The sequence below is a fragment of the Cervus elaphus genome, chromosome 6 (genome assembly GCF_910594005.1).
Source record: "Cervus elaphus chromosome 6, mCerEla1.1, whole genome shotgun sequence".
NCBI classification, from domain to species: domain Eukaryota; kingdom Metazoa; phylum Chordata; class Mammalia; order Artiodactyla; family Cervidae; genus Cervus; species Cervus elaphus.
The window spans coordinates 46,899,844-46,920,328 of NC_057820.1; the positions used below are offsets into that span (position 1 = coordinate 46,899,844).

General features: G+C 44.7%; 1 protein-coding gene across 1 annotated transcript in view; it reads left to right on the forward strand.

The window, feature by feature from the left end:
• USP46 (ubiquitin specific peptidase 46) overlaps window positions 1–20,485 on the forward strand; it is a 62,927-nt gene that overhangs the window by 37,068 nt on the left and 5,374 nt on the right. Inside the window, exons 5-7 of the mRNA XM_043906788.1 lie at window positions 6,782–6,858; window positions 15,397–15,480; window positions 17,614–17,811. Of these exons, the coding sequence (XP_043762723.1) occupies window positions 6,782–6,858; window positions 15,397–15,480; window positions 17,614–17,811 (359 nt within the window). The remainder of the gene's footprint in view (window positions 1–6,781; window positions 6,859–15,396; window positions 15,481–17,613; window positions 17,812–20,485) is intronic.

The window sequence follows — 20,485 nt, forward strand, 5'->3', positions numbered from 1 at the left end:
TGTTGAGAAAGGAATGTTAAAATATCTAACCATAATGTGGGATTGTCTTATTTCTCCCTCTAATCCTGTCAGTTTTTGCTTCATGAATTTTTTTTACTTTTTAAAAACAAATTTGTTGAGGTACAGTTTATGTACCATAAAATTTATCTATTCAGTGCAAAAAAGATATATATATATATTTTTTTGGTGATTTGCTGGATTGTGCAACTATGACCATAATCCAGTTTTAAAACATTTCTATCACACCAATAAGATCCTTTGTATTGAGCAGCATCAAGAATGGGAATGTAATATCATCTTGTGGGATTATATCAACTTCTGTCTTTAGATATTTACCTTTTTTGAACACTTCATATAATTAGAATCATACAAATGCGGTCTTTGTTGTCTGATTTCTTTCACTTACATAACATTTTTGTAGTTCATCTGTGTTATAGTAAGTGGTTCATTCTTTTTTTTTTCTTGGTGAAGTGTTCCAGCTTCATATATTTTTGAGACTTTGCTACAAGGAACTAGGGCTTCCCTAGTAGCTCAGCTGGTAAAGAATCTGCCTGCAGTGCAGGAGACCCCGGTTTATTCCTGGGTCAGGAAGATCCCCTGGAGAAGGATAAGCTACTCACTCCAGTATTCTTAGGCTTCCCTGGTGGCCCAGCTGGTAAAGAATCTGCAATGTGGGAGACCTGGGTTCGACCCCTGAGTTGGGAAGATTCCCTGGAGAAGGGAAAGGCTACCCACTCCAGTATTCTGGCCTGGAGAAGGGAAAGGCTACCCACTCCAGTATTCTGGCCTGGAGAATTCCAAGGAGTGTATAGGTTTTGGGGTTGCAAAGACTCGGACACGACTGAGCAACTTTCACTTTCACTTTCACACTTCTACGAAGGACTTCCGTATTTTTAATTATGTTTTTCTAGTAAATTGACCCAATTATTAGGAAATAGCTTTTTTACTTATAATTTTGTCTAAAACTTATTTTCTTATATTAAGTAGCCCACTATATATGCATGTTAACTCTTTATGTAGTATATCTTTTCTACCCATTTATTTTTAGCTTATCTGTTTGTTTATTTTTAAAGTATAGCTCTTGTGGACAGTATATAACTGGTCTTGCTTTTAGAAAAAAGTCCAACTTAAAACTTTCACTTGAAAAAAGTGTTTAATTATTAACATGGTTGGGTTTGATGCTCCATTTAATTATTTTCTATTTTTCCTCCTGAGCTCTATTCCTCCTCCTCTGATTTTTTTTTTCTTTCCCCTTTTTGGATTATTTGTGCATGTATATATATGTATTATATTTAATAATTCCATTTTAATTTTTCTCTTAGTGTATCTTTGGAGAGTATAGTATACTTTTCACAGTCCCCTTAAAGTTATTAGGTTGGTGCAAATGTAATTGCAGTTTTGGACCATGAATTTTAAGTAATTATAACTAGGCTCAAACATATTTTTATTAATCAAAATAGGAGCCATTACAATCAACACATTTTTGCCAATGAGAAATAAGTTTGTTTATTCCTTTAGCATAAAAGTCCGTGCTTTGGGATTTGACGAACTCTTGGAAAGCATTTTCTGCCTCCTGCTGGTTGTGGGAGTGTTTTCCCTGCAAACGTGGTGGAGATGCTTGAAGAAGCGGTAGTCGATTGGCAAGAAGTCAGGTGAATGTGGCGGGTGAAGCACGCCTTTGTAGCCCAGTCCGATCAACTTTCGGCGTGTTGGTTGTGCGATGTGCAGTCGGGCGTTGTCGTGGGGAAGTCGGGCCCTTCCTGCTGACCAGTGCTGGCTGCAGGTGCTGCAGTGGTCAGTTCATCTCATCGATTTGCTGAGCACACTTCTCAGGTGTGATGGTTCACTGGGGTTCAGAGAGCTGTAGTGGACCAGTCAGCAGACCACCAAACAGTGACCACGACTTTTTTTGGTGCAAGCTTGGCTTTGGGAGTGCTCTGGAGCTTCTCCTCAGTCAGGCCAGTTATTGTATAAAATCCTCTTTTCGCCCAGTGTCACAATCCAATCAAGCAATGGTTCGTTGTAGTTGCGTAGAATAAGAAAAGATGACACTTGAAAACGACAATTTTTTTTGATTTGCAGTCATCTCATGAGGCATTCAGGGCTTCCCTGGTGGCTGAGATGGTAAAGAATCAGCTGCAGTGCAGGAGACCCAGGTTCGATTCGTGGGTCAGGAAGATCCCCTGGAGGAGGGAATGGCAACCCACTCCACTGTTCTTGCCTGGAGAATCCCTTGGACAGAGGAGCCTGGCAGGCTACAGTCCATGGGGTCGCAGAGAGTCAGGTATGACTGAGTGACTAACACATGAAACGTTCACTTATCAAGCTTATTCACCTTTCCAATTTGCTTCAAATGCCGAACAGCCGTAGAACTGATCAACGCTGAGTTCTTTGGCAACTTCTGTAATTGTAAGAGGATCAGCTTCGATGATGTCTCTCAGTTTCCAATGATTGGTCACTGCACTGCTTGTCTTCAAGGCTCTCGTCTCCTTTGCAAAACTTCTTGACCCACCACTGCACTGTACGCCCCTTAGCTGTTCCGTGTTGATGTTGGAAGTTAATCTCTGCTGCTTTATGACCCATTTTGAACTCAAATAAGAAAATCGCTTGAATTTGCTTTTTGTCTAACGTCATTTCCATTGTCTAAAATAAATATAAAATGAAGAGCAAGTAATAAATTATTAGCAAAAAACAAAGTGAGAAATGCGTTTTAAAATGATGTATAACAAAAAAAAAGATATATAACATAACCACATTTATTTAAAATGTATTCCAATATCAGATGGCAAATATCAACATTGCAAAACCACAATTACTTTTGCACCAACCTAATACTAATGTTACATTTTGCATAAAACATAGTTAACTCATAACTGTGTAGGTGCCTATTCCTTCCACCCCAACCTTCCTTGTCTTTTATGCTGTAATTATATGTATTACATTTACACATATTATAACCCCCACAAGACAAATCACAATTCCCATTTTTGATGCTTTTCATTTTTTCTTGAGGATCTGGATTTCCATCTGGTAACTTTTCCTTTTGGTTTAAAGAATTTCCTTTAACCTTTCTTGTGGTGCAGTTCTGTTAATAATGAATTCTGTTCATTTTTTTGTCTTCCTTCTTGAAGGATATATTAATCAGATACAGGAATTCTGTTCTGATAGTTTTTCCTTTAGCACACTAAAGAAGTTCAGTGTCTTCTGGCCCTTGAATTTTTGATGAGAGACCAGCTTCTAGTGAAATCATTCTCTGATAATGTGTCATTTAAAAAAAAAAATTATTTATAGTGGGATCTCCGTTCCCCAACCAGGATTTGAACCTGGGCCACAGTCATGAAAGCCCGGAATTCCGATCACTAGATCACTAGAATTCCAATCATTAGATCACTAGAATTCCAATCACTAGATCATCCTTAGAACTCCCTGTCATGCGTCATTTCTCTCTGCATGTCTTTAAGATTTGCTTTTTCACCTTTGGCTTTCAACAATTTGACCTTGGCTGGCCTTCTTTGTATTTATCCTGCTTGATTCTTATTGAGTATATTCAATCTATAAATGTATGTCTCTCACTGAATTTAGGGAATATTCAGCCATTATTTTTCAAATAGTTTTTCTGCCCTATTCTCTCTCCTCCCCTTCTGGGACTCCCATTAGTTTATGATATTTTCTAACAGGTTTACTGACTATCTATTAATTTTTATTTCAATCTTTTTTCTTCCTTTATTCTTCTCATTGGATAATTTCCATTGTTCTATCTTCAAATCCACTGATCTCTCTCCAGATCTCTGTTAAGTCCAACAGTGTATTAATTTTTTAGTTCTGGAATTTCCATTTGATTCTTTTTTTGTTTCTATTTCTCTGCTGTCTTATGTTTTGGTTCACTGTGAATATATTATATTTCACTTTATTGAAGATAGTTCCAATAGCTTCTTTAGAATCATTGTTTCTTGAAACTTCCAACATCTGGGGCATCCCAGGATTGGTCTCAGTTATTTCCTTTTATTTAAGGATATCTTCCATTTTCCTGATTCTTCACATAAGTTTGGAGACACTGAGAATGCTAAGTTTGAGAGTCTCTGGGTTCTGCTGTTTTTATCCAGGGAGTTGCTTTAGTTTCAGCAGGTAGCTGTGTTGGCTGGACTCAAGCTGCAGACCCTGTCTCGCAGGCAGGAGCCTGACCCTTGGGCCAGCCCTCTTGTCTCCAGCCGTGGTGCTGAGAGTGTGCTCTGCGTGAGCCTGCCTCGGGGGTCAGCCAGAGGTGCAGGCAGATGGAGTTGGGAATACCTCCTCAGATTTTTTCCCTTCCCAGTGGACATGGTTTCCCAGGTTGGTTTTTCTGACTCCTAAACCAGAAAGATTGCATTTTCCCCCCCATGAATCCTCAGCTAAAGGCTGTGAAACCATGAATTCATTCTTTGCAGCTCTTCCTCCTCCAAGTGTGGACCACCCATCTGCCTGTCTTCGTTTCTTCTCCATTGCTTTATCTGAGTTTGTAGTGTTCTGGAGGAGTGCTAGAAGACAGGATCTTAGTCATCACTGAAGCCAGGCTTTCAAACTTTCATTTTAGTAAGGGGGAAGCTGACAATAAATGAATAAAAATAAAAAGTATATACAGACATACCTTGGAGGTATTACGAGTTTGGTTCCAGACCACTGCAATTATTTTACAATATTACAAAGAGGCAAGTCACACAAATTTTTTGGTTTCCCAGTGCATGTGAAAGTTATTTTTACACTCTATTGTAGTCTTTTAAGTGTACAATAGCATTGCATCTAAAAAATGTATATACCTTAATTAAAAAACACTTAAATCTAAAAAATGTTAATCATCATTTGAACCTTCAGTAAGCCATAGTACTGACGTCAAAGATCACTGATTTCAGATCACCATAAGACATAATAATAATGAAAAAATTTTAAATGTTGCAAAAATTACCAAAGTGTGACACAGAGACAGGAAGTGAGCAAGTGCTGTTACCGATAGACTTGCTTGACACACAGCTGCCACAAATCTTCGAATTATAAAAAACACAGTATCCGCCAAGTGCAATGAAAGGACGAATGCCTGTCATGTTAAATAGAGCTGTTGGTTATTTGTTGCTTTGTTACAGACTTCCCCAAAACTCTGAGGCTTAAATCAACTCTGATATTTTTTCACTGTGATTCTGCAACCTTGGGAGGGTGGGGAGTTGCCTGATCCAGCTGGCCTTGCTCAAACCTGTGCGCCTGCATCTCAGCTGTCTCACACATGTATCCACAGGCTGGTGGGGGTTGAGCTGTAGTCTGGGCTTGGCCAGGACACCTTCGTGAGAACCACTGTCCTCTCTGGGCTCGCATCTTCCTCGGGGAAGCAGTCACTGGGCAGCAGTCACTGGGCCAGCCGGGTTACCTTTCTCATGGTGATGGCGGAAGTGCAGGAGGGGCGTCCCGTAATTCATGTAATATTATGCCCCCAACGTAGTAACCCATTCCCAACTTTTTGACCATTTTAGGCCATTTAAAATATTTTGCCCCTCCTGGATTTGTTGAGTACCGACTTCTTAAAGCACTTTACACGTATTAGTTTATTTCATTCTCATAACAACCTTATGAAATAGATACTCTTACTGCTCCCACTTTACAGATGAGGAAACTGAGGTACAGAGCGGCCTAAAGTTGCCCACTGTGAGTAGCAGAGACAGGATATGGAGCTGGGCAGCTGTCAGCACCCATTCTTCAGTGTGCTAATAAAAATAGGAAGAATTATGTCCACATCTCTGAATGTTGGAGTACTGGCTCCTAGGATAGTTGTTACATTTATAGACGTATTATTTTTGCCTGCTGTCAGGTGACTGGGCATCTTAAAGTTGCTGCTGGGCTAGTTTGCCCCTCCTACTCCAAGACGGTGGAATGCTAGGCTAGCTGGTGAACTTCGTTAAGTACAGACCCAGAAGTGGTGTGGTGTTAGCTGTGCAGGCTGAGAAACAGTCAGGACTGATGATCGACTTGGCCAGCACAGGAGACATAGGAGATATGGGTTCAGTCCCTGGGTCGGGAAGATCCTCTGGAGGAAGGCATGGCAACCCACTCCAGTATTCTCGCCTGGAAGGTTAGGACAGAGGAGCCTGGCAGGTTCCAGTCCATGGGATCACAAAGAGTCAGACATGGCTGAAGTGACTTAGCAAGCAAAGCAGCCCAAGCTCCAGGCCTGGGTGGTACCCCGGACAGCAGCGGGCGTTCTGCAGAAGGGCACTTGCTGGGCCAGAGGACGGCTGTGTGTGCAGGTGGGTGATCCTCCGGCCCATAGCACTTTCAGCTCTCCGGCCCCACATGCAGTTTGAATGACGAGGCACCAGAGGAAGGGAGTGATTTCAGGGCACTGGCAGAAGTGCAGACAGCTTAATGGAGGGCAGTCATCTGAGCAGTAGGTTTGTAAGGCTCTTGTCATTTTTCTATTTCCATTGTTAACCATTCTGCCAGGCTGAGCTGTGAGGATACCTGTCTGATATTTCTTGCTTTGAAACAGTGGGGGAAAGGAAAGGTCAGGAAGAGAAATCTGGTTGAGTTATAATTGTGGAAAGCCTAAGTCAAAGCTGGGATACAGGTAAGGCTAAACTAAGAATTTAGAGTTTTCTCTTGTTTGGGATTGTTTTCAAGGTTAACCAGTTGCCAGTGAATATACAAAGTCACACCGGCCTTTAACTGCAGTTACGGGTTTTGGTCCCCTGAAAGTATTCAGAATTACACCTGCTTGTCTGTTATGTACTTTATGCCTAATGGTTTTTCCTTTTTTGCTCAGGTTAGCAGCAAAGATGAAGATTTTCTTGACCTGTCTGTTGATGTGGAGCAGAACACGTCTATTACCCACTGTCTAAGGTAACCTCATGAATTCTGACTGTGGTCTGAGTTTTTGATGAGGCTAGTAAGTCATGGAGGAAAATTTCCTGTATTTCTTCAGGAGATAATCTTCCTTTCTGTTAAACCAGTGTAATCCTATTATTTTCTATTTCTTCTTTCCCGAGGGAGATTAGAAATAAGTATATGTTGTCTAGAGAAGAGTCCTGCTGAGGAGCGAGGGGATCAAGTGGAAGTCATTAGTCATTAAGTTTAAAAATAAGGTTTTAATCTTTAATACAGATGTGTGCTTTGGGCCCTCATCTGCCTCTCCACACACACAGACACACCCCATCACAGTCACACAATTAAGTTGAAAAATGCTACGGATGCCTACCATTCCTTTCTTTTTCTAAGCTAATCTAGTCTTTGATTTTAAAAATTATGCACCTTTGAACTGAGAACCGATGAGGGCATTGCCTTTTCCTCCATCTTGCAGCGTTGTGTAGAGCTCATTCATGGAAGAAGGCTTCCTCCTTATTAGGGTTGGGGGAGGTAAGGTTCCCTGAGTGTAAGTAACACACGTCCAGGGTTCCTGCAGATACTGTGTTTTGACTTGTGGTTGAAAATGTGCTCAGAGTTGGTTTGTTGTTGTTCAGTTGCTAAGTTGTGTCTGATTCTTTGTGACCCCATAGACTGCAGCACGCCTGGCTTCCCTGTCCTTCAGCTATCTCCCATAATTTGTTCAAATTATGTCCTTGAGTCAGTGGTGCTGTATAATCATCTCATCCTCTGTTGCCCCCTTCTCCTGCCCTCAATCTTTGCCAGCATCAGGGCCTTTTCCAATGAGTCGACTGTTTGCATCAGGTGGCCAGAGTATTAGAGCTTCAGCATCAGTCCTTCCAGTGAATATCCATGGTTGATTTCCTTTAGGATTGACTGGTTTGATGATCTTGCAGTCCAAAGGACTCTCAAGCATCTTCCCAACACCACAATTGATGCCAAAAGCATTGATTCTTCGGCACTCAGCCTTTATGGTCTAACTCTTAACATCGTATATGACTACTGGAAAAACCATAGCTTTGACTATACGGACCTTTGTTGGCAAAGTGACTCTGCTTTTTAATGCTCTGTGGAGACACAATTCACTGTCCTGTCCCCATTGCTTTCTCCTCCTTTTAACTTATAATCAGCCCTGCTCTTCTGGACACTGGAGGTCAAGGCTGAGAATCAGGTGTGTATCTCATGGCGCTGACAGTCTAGTGGGAATGCACAGACAGGAATCGGTGCTTTGAAGGACATTAAACGTGTCTAGAGAGTGCCTGGTAGTGGGGGTGCCAGGACAGACGAGGTGGTCTGGGTGGCCCTTCCCATTGCTTAGAAGGCCTCATCAGCTCAGGGCACTGTTGGTTTTATTTATCTATTTTAAACATGTATTCTATTTAAGTGTAGTTGATTTGCAGTGTGGTAATCTCTGCTGTACCACAGGGTGACCCAGCTATACATGTATGTGCATTCTTTCTTGCTTTGTCACAGGATATTGAATACAGTTCCCTGTGCTGTATAGTAGGAGCTTGTTCATCCATTCTGTATATAATGGATGCATCTGCTGACCCCAAACTCCCAACCCTCCACCCCTGCCCACACCCCGCAGCAACCACAAGCCTGTTATTCTCTGTGTCTGTGAGTGTTTCGTAAATAAGTTCATTTGTGTCACATTTAAGATTCCACACGTAAGGGATACCATGTGGAGTTTGTCTTTGTCTTTCCGGCCCTGTTGATCTTTATCAGTGGGCATCGTGTGACAGAATTGTTCTATCAGGAGTTCAGGTTACTCGGAACTCTTTAGATTAAAGGGACTTGCTGTGGCTGTCGACTATTAGAAAGTCATTTTTCATGGCAGAGGCACCAACTCCAACCTGGCAGAGCGTCCCGGTTTGTCTGGGTGTCATGTATTGTGTGAGCTGGGGGCTGGTTACTCTCGAATTCCCAGGAGGCTGAGCCTTCCCCGTCCCCACCAAGTTACCTCCGCACCTCCTGCTGGTCTGGCATTTCATCCCTTGTCTCCAGATGCCTTGGGTCCAGGTCTCCAGGACACATTATGGTCTCTGTTTGCAAAGCATTTTGCAGGCCAGGATGGCTTTTTTTTTTTTTTCCTTCTTACTGGTTCTGTTTTTGGCATGGGCTTTTTATATTCCTGTGAAAAGAAGCCAGTTTTGATTTCCTCAGGGTTTTGTGATCACAAGGAGTCAAAAAAGCTATAAAGTTATGCCAGAGCTGGTCATGGGTGAGGGAACAGAACAAAGGATATTGCCTGCCCCTTCTCCTTGGAGAAGGGGAGCTAGGAGGCTGACTGCTTCCCCTCCCTTCTGAGAAATTCCTGGGCTGTTCAAGAGGGCAGTTGGCAGTGGCTGTTGCTTTGAGAGCAGCCTTTTGAGACCATCGGGGAGCCTTCTTATAGGCAAATGTAACCCAGAACTAAGTCCCCCTACTTTTTTTTCTGGAGGAAATATATCCATTGGCAATGCATACCTGATGAAGGCAGGCTAGAGGCATTTGGAGGCCTTAAAGCGGGGATGGGTAGGTACAGAATAGCCTCAGAATACATTTTAAACAACATCAGATTCTCATCTGATTGTCCAGGCTGATATTCCTGAAGGGCCTGCCCTTCCCCCTTAGTACATCATCCTGAAGATAGACGCTGGCTGACTTACCTGGCCCTGCCTTCATCGATGCCTCAGAGCTCACCTCCCCAGCAGAGAGGAGCCTGCCAGCCGTGGCTGCTCACCACTGAGCATTCTGGGGTGGGGGTGGCGGCCTCCCAGCCTCTCCCAGAGGAGCAGAGCGCAGGAGAGAGTCCCAGGAATAAATGATGCCAGCTGGTCCGTTAGCTTGCTCTATTTGAGACAGAAGAGAAGGAATGATGATGATCTTTTTTGGCCCCTTTCATGGCTTAATGTGGTTTGCGTTCTTGAGGATTTGTTTTTCAAACTAGAATTGAGTTTTCTTCTTTGACATCATGCCTGCATATCTCTTCTGGTGTGATATCATTTATTTTGATATTGAGAAAAGTTAAAAATCAAGCTAAAATTGTAGGATTTAAATGTAAGATCTCTGCCACCTTCTTCCAGAAGGTGATCAATTACGACGTGTTTTCAGTGAACTTTTGTCCCAGAGAGATGATGATATCAATAGTGGTCAATTCAGGAAACAGGTCTGGAGAAGCCATTAAAGCCGTATTGTAGCTGAGCTATACTTCTAACATTTCACATCTCAGCACTGTGTCTTAGGCAGGCAGAGCGAGCCATCTGCATCATAGGAGGATACTGAGAAATTTCTTTTTCTTTTGAAAAGTTCAGGGATGGCTGCAGGCAAAAACTTAAAATGCGTGTTTATCTTGCCCCCCTGTCCTTCTGGGCATTTTTTGTCTTTCACTTCAGGGCCTTAGTCCCTCCCAGGGGCTCCCGCACAGAAACATCCCTTTCTCCTCAAAGTGCTCCATGCTCTGACACCACTCTCCCCTTCCTCTGTCCTCCTCTTATTAAAAATGCCCATTCTGCCAGGGCCAGGGAGGTCAGCCTTTTTTAGTTTTCCCAAAGCTCTATTTCAAAATTACTCTTCCTTTTTAAAAAAAATGTCTTTTCATTTTGGAAACTTCTCTGTGCCAAGTTTATATGCATCTCTATCACAAGTCTGTTGCTATATGCCTATCTGTCAGTTTCTCTGTTTATCTGGCTTGTGTCTTAGTTTTGGCTATTTCTGATATATGGTATTTGCTAATATCTGACACATCTTTCTTGTGGATTTCTTTTTCCTAACCTTCTTTTAACACTTGAGTCAGTAGCTTTCAAACTTTGGAGAATATCAGAATCATCTGGGGAAGTTGGTAAAAGCGGAGGCCTAGGTGATATTTAACTTCTGTGAGCCTGGGCATCTACTATTCCTTAATTTTCCAGATGGTTTTGATACTGCCAGCGTTTGAGAACCACTGCCCTAGATCTTTGCTACTCACGCAGGGGTCTGCGGGCTAGTGCCATGGACATTACCTGGGTCATTAGTAGGGCAGAGTCTCTGGTCTCCTTCAGGAATGAGTGCTCGGGTCAGGGCCTGCACTTGGACAAGGTTTCCAGGTGGCTCCCGCGCATGTTCATATTTGCGAAGCACTGGGGACAGTGGCTGTCAGCCCACAGAGCTTTAAGAACAATGGTGCCTCTGATTCTTGGAGACGTTCTCAGGTAACTTGGCTTGGGACAGAGTGATGGGGGATTGAGGTTGTTTTGAAAGCTCCCCTGGTGATTCTGATGAGCAGCAGAGCGAACCACGGCTGTAGACTCTAGAGCAAAGCTTCCTAGCTTATATGCCATGGAAGGTGGGTTACAGGTGTGTGTAGACCCCCTCAACTGCCAGGCAAGGCTGGAGCTGCCGGCAAAGCAGCCGTGTCAGTGAATCCCAGCTCCTTTCTGCGTGGCATGGCCGTGTGAGTGAACCCCAGCTCCTTTCTGCGTGGCGTGGCCGTGTGAGTATACCCCGGCTCCTTTCTGTGTGGCGCGGCCATGTGAGTGTACCCCAGCTCCTTTCTGTGTGGTGCGGCCGTGTGAGTGTACCCCAGTTCCTTTCTGTATGGTGCGGCCGTGTGAGTGAACCCCAGTTCCTCTCTGCGTGGCACGGCCGTGTGAGTGTACCCCGGCTCCTTTCTGCATGGTGCACCGTGTGAGTGTACCCCAGCTCCTTTCTGCATGGCGCGGCCATGTGAGTGAACCCCAGCTCCTTTCTGCATGGCACGCCGTGTGAGTGTACCCCAGCTTCTTTCTGCGTGGCACAGCCATGTGAGTGAACCCCAGCTCCTTTTTGCATGGTGCGCCGTGTGAGTGAACCCCAGCTTCTTTCTGCGTGGCACAGCCATGTGAGTGAACCCCAGCTTCTTTCTGCGTGGCGCGGCCATGTGAGTGAACCCCAGCTTCTTTCTGCGTGGCACGGCCATGTGAGTGTACCCCAGCTTCTTTCTGCATGGCGCGGCCATGTGAGTGAACCCCAGCTTCTTTCTGCGTGGCGCGGCCATGTGAGTGTACCCCAGCTCCTTTCTGCGTGGCGCGGCCATGTGAGTGAACCCCAGCTTCTTTCTGCGTGGCACGGCCATGTGAGTGAACCCCAGCTCCTTTCTGCGTGGCATGGCCATGTGAGTGAAACCCAGCTTCTTTCTGCGTGGCACGGCCATGTGAGTGAAACCCAGCTCCTTTCTGCGTGGCGCAGCCATGTGAGTGAACCCCAGCTCCTTTCTGCGTGGCGCGGCCATGTGAGTGAACCCCAGCTCCTTTCTGCGTGGCGCTGTTTATTTTGTTTGTTTGTTTTGTTTTTGTTCTTCTTGCGCCACTATTTTATAAATGTGCATCATAACATGATATTATTGAGAAGACTCCCTAGCTTGAGAATTTTTTTAATCAATTTTTGAGCTGATGTGTTGAGTGAAAGGTTAAGATTTAAATAAAAAATGTTATCTCTTGAACATAGACATTACTTTGGTCACGATAGCTATTCTTAACAACCTGTAGCCATCTCACCTGGAGACATAGTCGTTCTCCATTTCTTTCAAGTTTTCTTGTGTACATTTCCATTAGGCTTTATAGTCCTTATGAAGGTATGTGTTTCATATTAGACTTGCTCCCAAAGTGTGTTTTGAAAAAGTGTTTCTTTGACTCTTTTTCAAGAAATACAGAGTTATGTGCTTTCCCGATAACCTCTCCTCTGTGCTTTGATGTAATTTATCCCGAGACCTTTCTCCTCTCCTCTTTGATTTCCTCATTGAGAAGTGTCCTCAACATCTGTTGCCCTCTTTTGTTCCAACAACTGTACAGCATCATCTGACAGATCCACTGTGCCTCAGTTTCCTGCTGGGGCCACTCCGTCTTTCTAACTTAGCCGCATTTTCCAGTTCTTGACTCACAGATGCTCTGAGGGCTTTGTCCTGCCTCTCCTGTGGCAACAAGCTTCCAGTCATCTAGGGCTGGGCAGGATGGTGAATCGGATCTTGAAGTACCAACTTCTGCTATGTTTTTACCTTTGTGGATCTACAAAAACATTTTTTATTGAGAAATTAGGGTGAGTAGAAAGTGTGTAATTTCTTATTTGTTGTACTTGCCTGAGGTCTTCTTTTTTTTAATTAACTTTTATTGGAGTGTACCTTATTTACAGTGTTGTTGCCCGACTTACTCTGATTCTCTAGTAGGATAGAGGAGAGGTTTGTCTGTGGTAGACATTCCAGAACTATGACTGTCCACCCTCACCCAGACTCACTGCCCCTTCTTGGTTGCTGTCTTCTACCCCAGTAAATCCTTTGCAGACCAAGAAGAGATTTCACAACAGTTACTCCCTGAAGAGCTGAGCAGTATTCGTTCAGCTGAGTTTGAGTCTGTATCAGGTTATCAGGCACTTGGAGTCTGAGGGTTGAGTATACTTGCCTTCTAAACCGTGTTTTTGCTTTTCAACCCCCTCCGGTTGCTGCCTCGGTTCCTCCCGAGTGCTGCCGGACATGGTCCAGGAAGCACCATCTGATGCTGTCAAGCCCACAGAGAGGGGGCTGCAGGGTCCACACGGCTTCTAGGAAGTGCGCTCTGTGTTCATGCCTCTCGGCCACGGCCTTCACCCTGTGTGGAGTCCTGGACTCTTAATCCCTTGGTTCACTTTCCCTTTCTGGGAGTCTGACTCGGATACCACCCCCTGGGGAAGCATGCTGAACTGCCCCCGTTCAGGTCCGTGTCTCCGTCCTCCGTGCCTCGCCGGGGACCTGATACCCGTGCGTCTCTCGCCGTTCAGCCGGCGCACCGCGTGGAGCGCCGCTGTGTGTCAGGCGATCTCGGTGTGGGGCTCTGGCAGCGGGCGCGACTCGGGGCCACTGCCATCCACACGCAGGTCGGAGGGTGTTTCAGATGGTGATGAGTGCGCAGAGGGAGACAGGACAGCAGCAGAGGAGGGGAAGTCCTCTCCAACGAGGTGACGTTGAAGCTGAGCTCTGAACAACGAGCAGGGCCAGCGCTGGGAGCATCTGGAAGGAGAGCTGTCCGTGCAGAGAAGAATGGCACTAGCAAGTGCCCCGGCGCACGGAGGGCGTGCACCCTGGCGCTGCAGAGACGGCCAGCCGGGGACTGGAGCAGGGTGAAGGAGGCGGGGAGGCAGGAGACGGTCAGAAGAGCAGACAGTCTGTTGGCATAGCAAGAAATTTGGATTTTAGGGACTTCCTTGGTGGTCCAGTGGCTAAGGCTCGGAGCTCCCAATGCAGGGGAGCTGGGTTCGATCCCCGGCCTGGGAACTAGATCCCACATGCTGCAACTGAAGACCCAACACAGTCAAATAAATTTTTTAAGAAGTTAAAAAAGAAATTTGGATTTTATTCCTGAATTCACCAAGAAACTATCGAAGAGCTTTGGGCAGGGGAGTCAGTAGTAGGAAATGATGTATGTTTAAGCTGCACCGAACACTGAGTGTTATAAATGGCTCCTTGCGTGTGTCCCTGGTAAGCTGTGTGCTGTGACAGCACACGTTCCCTGTGGATCCCCAGCACCCAGTCCAGGGGATGGTCGGTAGCCGCTGGGGAATCTAATGAATGAATAATCTATGTATTCTCTTGATAGGCTCTATTTAAGTGATTGAGTTAGTAACACCACGTAAATAACCTTTTCTGTTTGGTAAAAGCTGGTCAATCGAGTGCTAGGACACTCCCTATGAATAAGGAAATGTCACGGCCTTTTTCAAGACTCCAGGGTGTTATATTCTGGATGTTCTATTCAGTCCTTGAGGCAGTACCCCAGGAATGTTAAGTAGAATCTTGATGAGCAGAGAAGAATGAAAAGCCATGACATTTTAAAAAATGAAAGCTATCATCAGTAGTATAGTAAAGTCTTATGATGAGGTGAATACAGATATAGCATCCCAGTGGCGTTTGTTCTCAAGAGGAGGCAGTCAGGAGTTCTTTTCTTCCAGCATGTGGGGAGGTGGGGAGCAGGGGTTGGTAGTCATCTCCTGATAATTTGAGACTCTCTGAGTTCAATATAAGGGCCATTGAACACGATTTAAATTTTATTATCTTCCATGCTCTTTGAAAATGTAGACCACCTGAGACAGGTCGTTTTTCATTAACCATGTAGTAATGTCTCCTGGCATTTTGTGTGATGGTTTTTTGGACTTGACTTTCACCGTAATGGTTGGCTTTTACTATAGTTAGTGTTTTTCTATTGTAATTTTTATCTCCAGTTTTCAGGTACTGTCTCTTAAAAACCTTGAGTTGTTTTTTTTTCTCCTGAATCAGTTGGAAACCCTAATTTAGATCTATCTGTGTCCCATTAAATAATGCTTACTTGAAAATCTCTCATGGTGAAATCATAACCCGGCCCAGTGAACACGCTCTAATCATCATAGCACTTGCTCCCAGGAAGGATCTTTTCTCATGACTTCTTTCCCCACATTCACTTAAAAACCACCCTACAAAAAAAAAAAAAAAAACCACCCTACAGGTAACAGAGAGTTTAGGACGTGGTAAACTGAGTACATTTTGGACTTCTTTTAAGTTGAAAATATTTTTCTCTGCAGAGATTTCAGCAACACAGAAACACTGTGTAGTGAACAGAAGTATTATTGTGAAACTTGCTGCAGCAAGCAGGAGGCCCAGAAAAGGTGCGTAAGGGTTCAGCCCAGGGGGTGGCTTCCTGTCCTCGGAAGGGACCAGACCGTGGAGCCTGGCAGAGCTGATTTCTGGATCCCAGTTCCTAGGGCTCGTAGCCAAGTAGCTTTGGAGAAGTCAGCTACCTTCTTCACTGAAAACAGGATAAGAGTGCGTACCTGGGGAACTTGCTCATTCACCTGATCACGTGTTCATCTGTTTGTTTGTTCATTCATTCATTCAGTGGCCAGATACTCATGCTGGGTAAACAAGTGGTGAGCGAGTGTGATCGCTGTCCTCTTAGGATTACAGGTGACCTATAAAAAGGACTCGGCATGGTACATAACACATAGTGGTCACCCAGTAATACTGTTAGTATTGCCTAATGTTGGAACTGCTTATTTAGAAGGGAGAAGAGACAAGTAATACTAATCATTTAATAAGGAATCATGAGGAAATCAATAACATTAGTCTATGGATGGGTAATAAAAAAGTTATCATATTCAGAGTTGATACAAGACCCAAGGTTGCCCATCTTTGTACCAGCACTGGCCAGTTACAGCTCTTGAACAATGTGGAATAACCAGTCCTTCCCTGTGTTCTGTCCCCAGAAGCCAAGAAACTTGACATTTTCACTATCCTGTGAAGCTTTACCATGAGTTAAGCTTACCCTGCCCATGGTTTGTGGCATATTCAGGATAACTCACAGATGCCCATTCCTACCATCTAAAACCATGAGGGGTCTAGAGCTGAAGCTGAACGAGTTTCTCTTACCAGCCTCCCAGTCCTTCCTCCCCAGACATGCACATCTTTCTTTGGTGCCTCAGAACTGGAGAAAGGTTAGTCATTGTGCTGGCAGATGGGAATTAACATTCATTAGTGGTTGGGGAGCTTATCTCTGTCCCCATCCATATAATCTAAACTAAGTCTGCCTCAGGCCATCTTGGGTCTTCTAGTGGAGCATGAAGGCATATTCTATTCAACCCTGAAAGTTTTATACATTAAAATGCTGTGTTCCTGAAAAATAATAGGGATCCCCATGAATCTTATGTTTCTGCTCATGGTGTGGTTTTGCTTACTTTTATGAACAGGATTTTTTTCAATAGATTTCTAAATAATATTCTATTGAATTTGTCCTTTACAAACAATAATTCATGGAAAATATGCATACGTCGAACAGCATTTACAATAATTCAGGACCTTCAAAGAGGGTGTCCTCGAAGGTAACCAGAAAATCCTCTTCTAGCAGAGTTATCTCCATAAACTGTTGTCTTTGTGACTTCTTGCCGAAGAATCTTAATGGTCATCTAGTTGAAAAAAGAGCTTTTCATGTTCGTGTAAGTTGCAGAACTGCTGCTTCGAACAAAAGACAGTCCTTTTCTGCAGGATTTCTCAAAGCCTTTGGTATGTGGATGTGCAAGGAGGAACTTAGGAACAGAATGGAGAGCAGCATCCTGGCTTGGCCTCAGAAACCCTGCATCCACTAACATCTCTGGTGCTCTCACAAGCCTATTTTGAGAAATATAGCCCTAATCCAATCAATCTCTGAATTTATAAGTGAGGAACCTGAGAGCCAGAAAAGGGAAATGACTTGGCCAGGAGCCCAGGAGTAAGGAGAGAGAATGGGCCCAGCATGCCTGGTTATCTGATGGTAACCAGTTGGCGGTGGGTATCTGAGGCGTGCCTGTCTGTCAGTTCTCAGAACCTGTATGTACAGAATCCACCCTCTGCTTGTCCTCTCCCCAGCCTGCTTTTCTCAAAAACTGACCCCTCCTCTCCATTATCTCAGAGTTGAGGGATTATCCAAATATCGTTCTTCCCTGGGAGGCAGAGGGCAGTGATGTAGAGCAATTGTGCATCATGTTTTTATGGATACGTAAGTGCTGGGATGTCTCCTTTGACCAAACAGATGACCCCACCCCCCACATCCTGGCCCCACTGCCCTTTTCTCTGCTTACTCGGCTCCCGTTAGGCGAATAGACTCTGTTTAAGCGAGCATCCTTCTATTCTGGCAAGTGGATTGGATGTTCGCTGGTTTGAAGTTTGCTGGACCCCCTCCTGCTCTCCATTTGCGCAGGCGGTGGTATAATCGGTCCCACTCACAGGGATTGGGTACCACTGATTTTCTACTCCATGGTTTTTTTTAGGATGAGGGTCAAAAAGCTGCCCATGATTCTGGCCCTGCACCTCAAGCGGTTCAAGTACATGGAGCAGCTCCACAGGTACACCAAGCTCTCTTACCGAGTGGTCTTCCCGCTGGAGCTCCGGCTCTTCAACACCTCCAGCGATGCAGTCAACCTGGACCGCATGTACGACCTGGTCGCGGTGGTGGTACACTGCGGCAGGTGAGGGCGGGCAAGGAGCGCGTTGAGGGGGGGCGTGATCCTTGGGCCATGTGGACTCTGCCCGGTCCTTCAGGGGCGGGGCTGGGATGTGAAACTCAGTACTGATGGTGCTTTGGGGAATTTCATAAGCTCCAGTTTATCACCTCAAAATGAATCTCTAAACTTATATAAAGTAAAATAATAAATTTAAAAATAAAGATAAAATTAATGCATAATAGTAGTTTAAATGTTCTCTCATAAGGGAAATAATAAATCTCTATTAGATACAAGGAATTTGAAATCACATGGAAAAGTAAACGTGCTGTAATTTTAATTTTTGAAAAACCATGCATATAGCATGATCGCAAAAGTGTTTTAAGATACCTAAATAAAGACTGGAAGCAATGGATGGAATTTAATACTTTTTTGGCATTTGAATAATTAAAATGTATTCTTAAGTGTTCTTTGGGCAGTTTTAAGCCTTTCCCCTGTATTCTATAATAAGTACATAATCAAAAAAAAAAAGAGTGGAGAGAAGTCCCCTAGATATGGAGAAGCAAAGTGTTTTTTCTGGAAGTCTTGAGGAAATATTTTTTATTGTATAATTTGGTGTAAGTCTTGAAAACTACTGAAAATTCACCTGTTGCTATCATTTGCTCAGCTGGGATGGGTTTGCATCCCCTCCCTGGGACCGACATTGCTGTCGCCCTTGTAGGTTTCAGATTGGGGCCTGTCACAGAGCAGGTGTCTTTTCCTCTCCACCCACCTGGATGGGATGGCAGTAAACAGACCATTACCAAGAGGATGCGTGGTCCCACGGGGAGGGATGGAGTGATTCCCTTTCCTCTGCCGGGTGGATGGAATCTGAAACTGTAACCTGCCTGAAGCAGCCCTGTTTTGTCCCATGCAGAGCCACACGTCACAGGTTATTGTCTTATGTTCTCAGAAAGTTGTACTTGTTGGTCAGTTACAAGCCACCTTTCTATTTCCTCCTGAAGAATACTTCTAACTGCTAATTATTTTAAAGAACCTAAGGGTTGGGAAGATCCCCTGGAGGAGGTAATGGCAACCCACTCCAGTATTCTTGCCTGGAGAATTCCATGGACAGAGGAGCTATAGTCCATGGGGTCCCAAAGGGGTGGACACAACTGAGTGACTGAGCACACATACACATACATCTATTTTCTATTTATTCATTCTAAGGGTTCTTTAACAGTATTCTTTGATTTAACCATGCATTCCTCCAGGGGATCTTCCCAACCCAGGGATCAAACCCAGGTCTCCCTCATTGCAGACAGATTGTTTACCATCTAAGCCACCAGGGAAACCCAAGAATTCTGGAGTGGGTAGCCTATCCCTTCTCCAGGGTATCTTTCTGGCCCAGGGATCGAACTAGGGTCTCTTGCATTGCAGGTGGATTCTTTACCAGCTGAGCTACCAGGGAATCCCATATATTATGTATATGCTATGTATATTCTATGTTCCTGGTGGTTTAGTCAATAAGTCCTGTCCGACTCTATGTATATACTAGGAAATGGCAGCCTACTACAGCATTCTTGCGAGGAGAATCCCCGTGACCAGAGGACCTGGCGGCTACAGTCAGTGGGGTCACACACGGTCAGACGTGACTGAGCACACACAGGGGTGAGGACCAGGGCGATGACAGAGCAGTGGGAGGCGCCCCTTTAGGGAAGGTGGTCAGCAAAGGTTTCTCTCCTGAGATGACATTTGAGCTGAAGCCCGCCCAAGGAGTAAAAAGAGGCAAGAATGCAGACGTGAGTGAGGAGACTTTCAGGCAGAGCTGCAGCCGGCACAGAGACCCAAGCTGAGAACGCTGGTGTGTGTGAAAATGGAGGTGGCCCGTGAGCTGGAGCTCAGGGGGAGGGGAGAGAGTGGCTGGAGAAAGGTGAGAACCATCCTCTGGGGCATCTTTTATTCAAAGAAAGCAAACTAAAGGGACTGCCCTGGGGCCCCAGTGGTTAAGGCCCTGCACTTCAAATGCATGGGATGTGGGTTCGATCCTTGGCTGGGGAGCTGACATCCCGCATGCTGTGCAGTGTGGCAAAGAAAAAGCAGACTAAGACAGATTCAGCTTTCCAACTTTGATGATGCATTGAGAAAACAAAACTCTAGAGTGAGAGCTAAAAACTCCCTCAGTTGTGCAAATCTGACTTCATAGGAGAAGCTGTTTGGCTGTTCGGTCTACTTTTTCCTGTGGTGTGTAATAATGTACCTTTTGGTTTTCCTACTTGTTATTATACATTTTGGTTTAATATCTTTCTAAAACTTGAATCAGATCACATCACTCCTCAAAGTTCCGAGTGTCTTCCCGGCTCATTCACAGTGAAGTCCATAATCTTAACCGCAGTGGCCCATTCCTGACCGTCCTCCACCGCGCCCCACTTGGCTCTGGCTTCCTTGCTGTTCCCTGATTGCACTGTTCCCACCCCTGCCCATTCCCTAGGCCTTGCACTTGCTGTCCTCCATTCCTGAAACTTCCATCATGTGGTCTCATGGCTACACACACACACACACACACACACACACACACACACACACACACACTCCTTCCCTTCAGGGAAATTCCCTCTGCTCACATTTCGTGTCATCACTATAGCACCTTCCCTCTATCGCTTACGAACCCATTGCCCTGCTATATTCTTCAGCATGTATCACCGCTGGAAATACATTTGTG